General features: G+C 41.1%; 1 protein-coding gene across 4 annotated transcripts in view; it reads right to left on the bottom strand.

Moving 5' to 3' along the window:
- Nucleotides 1-3,320, bottom strand: part of ppp1r12c (protein phosphatase 1, regulatory subunit 12C) — a 20,925-nt gene that overhangs the window by 14,183 nt on the left and 3,422 nt on the right. For all 4 annotated transcript variants that reach the window (XM_020594137.1, XM_020594136.1, XM_020594139.1 and 1 more), the window contains 4 exons: nucleotides 2,282-2,441; nucleotides 1,956-2,100; nucleotides 1,679-1,753; nucleotides 1,501-1,580 (listed from right to left, as the gene is read on the bottom strand). In XM_020594137.1, coding sequence (XP_020449793.1) covers nucleotides 1,501-1,580; nucleotides 1,679-1,753; nucleotides 1,956-2,100; nucleotides 2,282-2,441 — 460 coding nt within the window. The remainder of the gene's footprint in view (nucleotides 1-1,500; nucleotides 1,581-1,678; nucleotides 1,754-1,955; nucleotides 2,101-2,281; nucleotides 2,442-3,320) is intronic.

The following is a 3,320-nucleotide window of genomic DNA, read 5'->3' as shown; positions in this document are numbered from 1 at the left end:
GGTGGCAAAATGAAAGCTGTTACTGCATAATCAACCTTAAATGAACCAGTGACAATAAAGAGACGGATTTTGTATGAAGTACTCAAGTGAGTACCTTATCACTGGGATTTACAAGTGTGGGACCAGAAGATGTGTTGTGCTTGGAGGTGCTAGCAAATGAGGCCCTGAAACCTTGCAAGCTGTGCCGTCATCTAGAAGCTAAACATGGACAATTTTCATCCAAGAGTAAAAAGTGATGTTAATCCATGCATGCCACTGGGAGTGAAAACCCAAGGCAGTGGAGGTGTCCTACTAGCACTTGTGATAAAGTACAGGAATAAGCTAGATGTTGGGCCTGATCTCTGCTTCAAGCTGGTGTCCATTCAGCCTGACATCAAGACTTTGACAGGTGCTATGCAGCAACATCACCGTTCTCATTAGGCGAGTTTCAGGTGACATGATGTCATGCTACCCAACGTGATTCATATCCAGCGCAGTGAGAAAAGCTGTTTGCGAGTGGTTTCACAATAACTGGAGTAAATGTCAAGCTACAGATTTGAGAGAGTGACACTCAGTTTTGTGCTGTTAAACACCTCAAACATTACACAACGATGAGCTGAGCTGTGAGAGGCTGTAATAACTATCAGAATGCATATAGATATAGAATTGTCGGTCTCAAAATTTGAATGATTAAATTTTTGCTTCATATTGGGTTGGATATTGTGACATTTTATTTATAAGTGTTTTATTATCCACTGTCAAACAGCCTGGATACAGGCTTAACAATTCAACATTTGCACTTAATTTCTTACATTTGCTGCATGTAGCCTATGTGAATGCATTTTTAATTTTGCATTGTACTGCCAGATAGACATACATTCACATGGAATTGTTTTGTGTACAAAATAAAAAAAATAGATGGAGAAATGCATAATCTTAGTCTCGTGGGTTGGTCAAAATTGTTCATCTGATGGTGGAGAAAAAAAAAACTGCCATTTAAAATGAAGACACCCACAAAAATATCTAACTGGAGGCACATCATGATTCAGGACTTATGCCGCTAAGAGCTGGTGCCAGAATTATTAGACAGTTTTAAGAAACAGCAAGAGACTTTGTTGTTTATGACCAAATTACAAACTGGCTATGTGAAGGAATCATGTCCTGTCTCCTGCACGCCATTTCCAGTAGGTGAGAACAGGACTGATACAGACTACCTCCTGCTGTGTGCTAAATATGTGAAATGGCAAATCTCAACAAAGCCCACGCCTGATTTTGTGGACACAGTCCAGAATTCGTGTGTGAAAACGGCTACAGAGAACTCAAAGGGTAACACTACCCAGTGTTGATTGCGTACCATGCTTTATTCCTTTATTTTATGGCATGTCTCACATAAAGAAGGCATTATTACAATCTGTCCATTTCCATTTTTTATTTTAGGCTTAATACCTCTCAAGGAAACCTGCACTTGGTGTTCACAGGAAGAATATGCTTAACTCGTGATAAGTTATAGATGATACTAACCTCCGCCGCTTGTTCAGTACACTTGCAGCAGTGGAGCCTTGTTGGTTTTGCCGGTCTAATATGGACTGTTCATTACGCCACTGACAGAGAAAGAGACACAGCAATCAGTGATCAACAGCTAGTTTTATAATTACACAAGTCACTCCAAATATTACCAGTTTAAGATTAACATTCTCACATTGGCTTGTTTCTGTAATAACTCCTCCAGCAGTCCCTCGATACTTTCATCAGCTACATCAAACGGCGTCTGACCCTGCAAAGTTCATAAGAGGAAACGTGACAAAAAAAAAAAAACATGAAATGGAAACAAACTGAAAAACTGTGTGCTGTTGTAGTTACAGCATAAAGCTCTCATGTATTATACCAAATTTTGTTTAGCTGTCCTGATAAATGTTCTTCCTGCAAATGAAAGAACATGTGTATGATGTGCTAAGAAAAGATTTCTCGGGCCTCACCGCATTGCTGCGGGCCTCCATATTACACAGCTGTTCAGCCAGAATGTGACAGGCCTCCCCCTGACCCCAGTGCGCAGCTGCATGGAGAGGTGTCCAGCCGTCAAAATCCATAGCTGACACATCCAGCCCACACTGACACAGTATCCTGGACAACGCAAGAGCAAGGTGACAACGGAAGAGCAGGAGCAACTGCATGAGACTATGTAAACCAAAACAGATAAACTGACACTGCCAAAGTTTTCCTCTGGCCATTCAATCCTAGACAAAGAAAATAAAAAAGCCATTCTAGGCATAGATCAATTATAGAACAAGTCTGAATTGTTTACTTCAGGGCCTCTAGATAGCCCTTGGCTGCAGCCACATGCAGCGGGGTGGCCCCGGTCCTAGGGTGTCGTATGTCGGTTGGTGGGCCTTCAGTTAGCCAGGTCCGAGCATCTGTAATGATCTGTTCCTCCTCTAGCCGCTTCGCTGCCTCTATGTCCACACCTGGAGACAAAAAGGAAACATTAAATACATGTATCCTCTGTTGTGTGTCCACAGTATGAGCAGCACACATCCAGGGTGCATTCCATTTAGCTACAGGTTCAAGTAAAAAAAAAAGTCCAACCCATATGGTTTGCTAGTCACGTTTCAGGCCATGTATGCATTGTTTGTTCATTTGAAAAAGGTTGAGGCATATGCAGAAAAAATTTCAAGCTACTGAGTGGAAAAAGCCTCATGCCAAAAGCCCAGGGGAACTTAGCTGCCATGGATGAAGTGTCAAGTGCAGCTGTCAGTCAATTTAAGGGGGTCTGAATACTTTCCGTACCCACTGTATGTTTAAAGTCTCTTACGCCGTTTATTTTTTTAAATTTTTTTTCACACATCTACTTTTTTCGTGTCATGCACAAATGGGTGCAACATTATGAAAGCCTTACAGGAAATGTGGCCCATGTGCACACTGCTGTTCCTCATTTGACCTAGCTATAAACACTTGCTTTGCTTGTGTCCTCGTTGAACACACAATTTATCATAGAAGCAACATATCAGAATACCAACAATACTGTACCAATACAGAAAATCACTAAAAACAGCCCCAAAAGTGTGTGTATATGCACACACATATATGATATATGGTTCCAATTGCAGCCCCCACAATACAATCAATAAAGTAGAAAATTCTGATCACTCAGATAAAATCCTACTTATGACAAGAATTACTGCTCTGTGGTTATATGTCTCTGCCAATCAGTCAAATTCATGGGAATAGGATGAACATGAGGTCACTGTGACCTTGGTCTTTGACCATCAAAATCTAATCAATTCATAGCTGATTACAATTGGACACTTGTGCCAAATGTGAAGAAATTCCCTCAAGGCATTCCT

This window comes from Monopterus albus, unplaced genomic scaffold, assembly GCF_001952655.1.
Source record: "Monopterus albus unplaced genomic scaffold, M_albus_1.0 scaffold22.1, whole genome shotgun sequence".
Taxonomy (NCBI): Eukaryota; Metazoa; Chordata; class Actinopteri; order Synbranchiformes; family Synbranchidae; genus Monopterus; species Monopterus albus.
The sequence above is the reverse complement of the archived record's forward strand: the minus strand, read 5'-3'. Positions and strand labels throughout refer to the sequence as shown.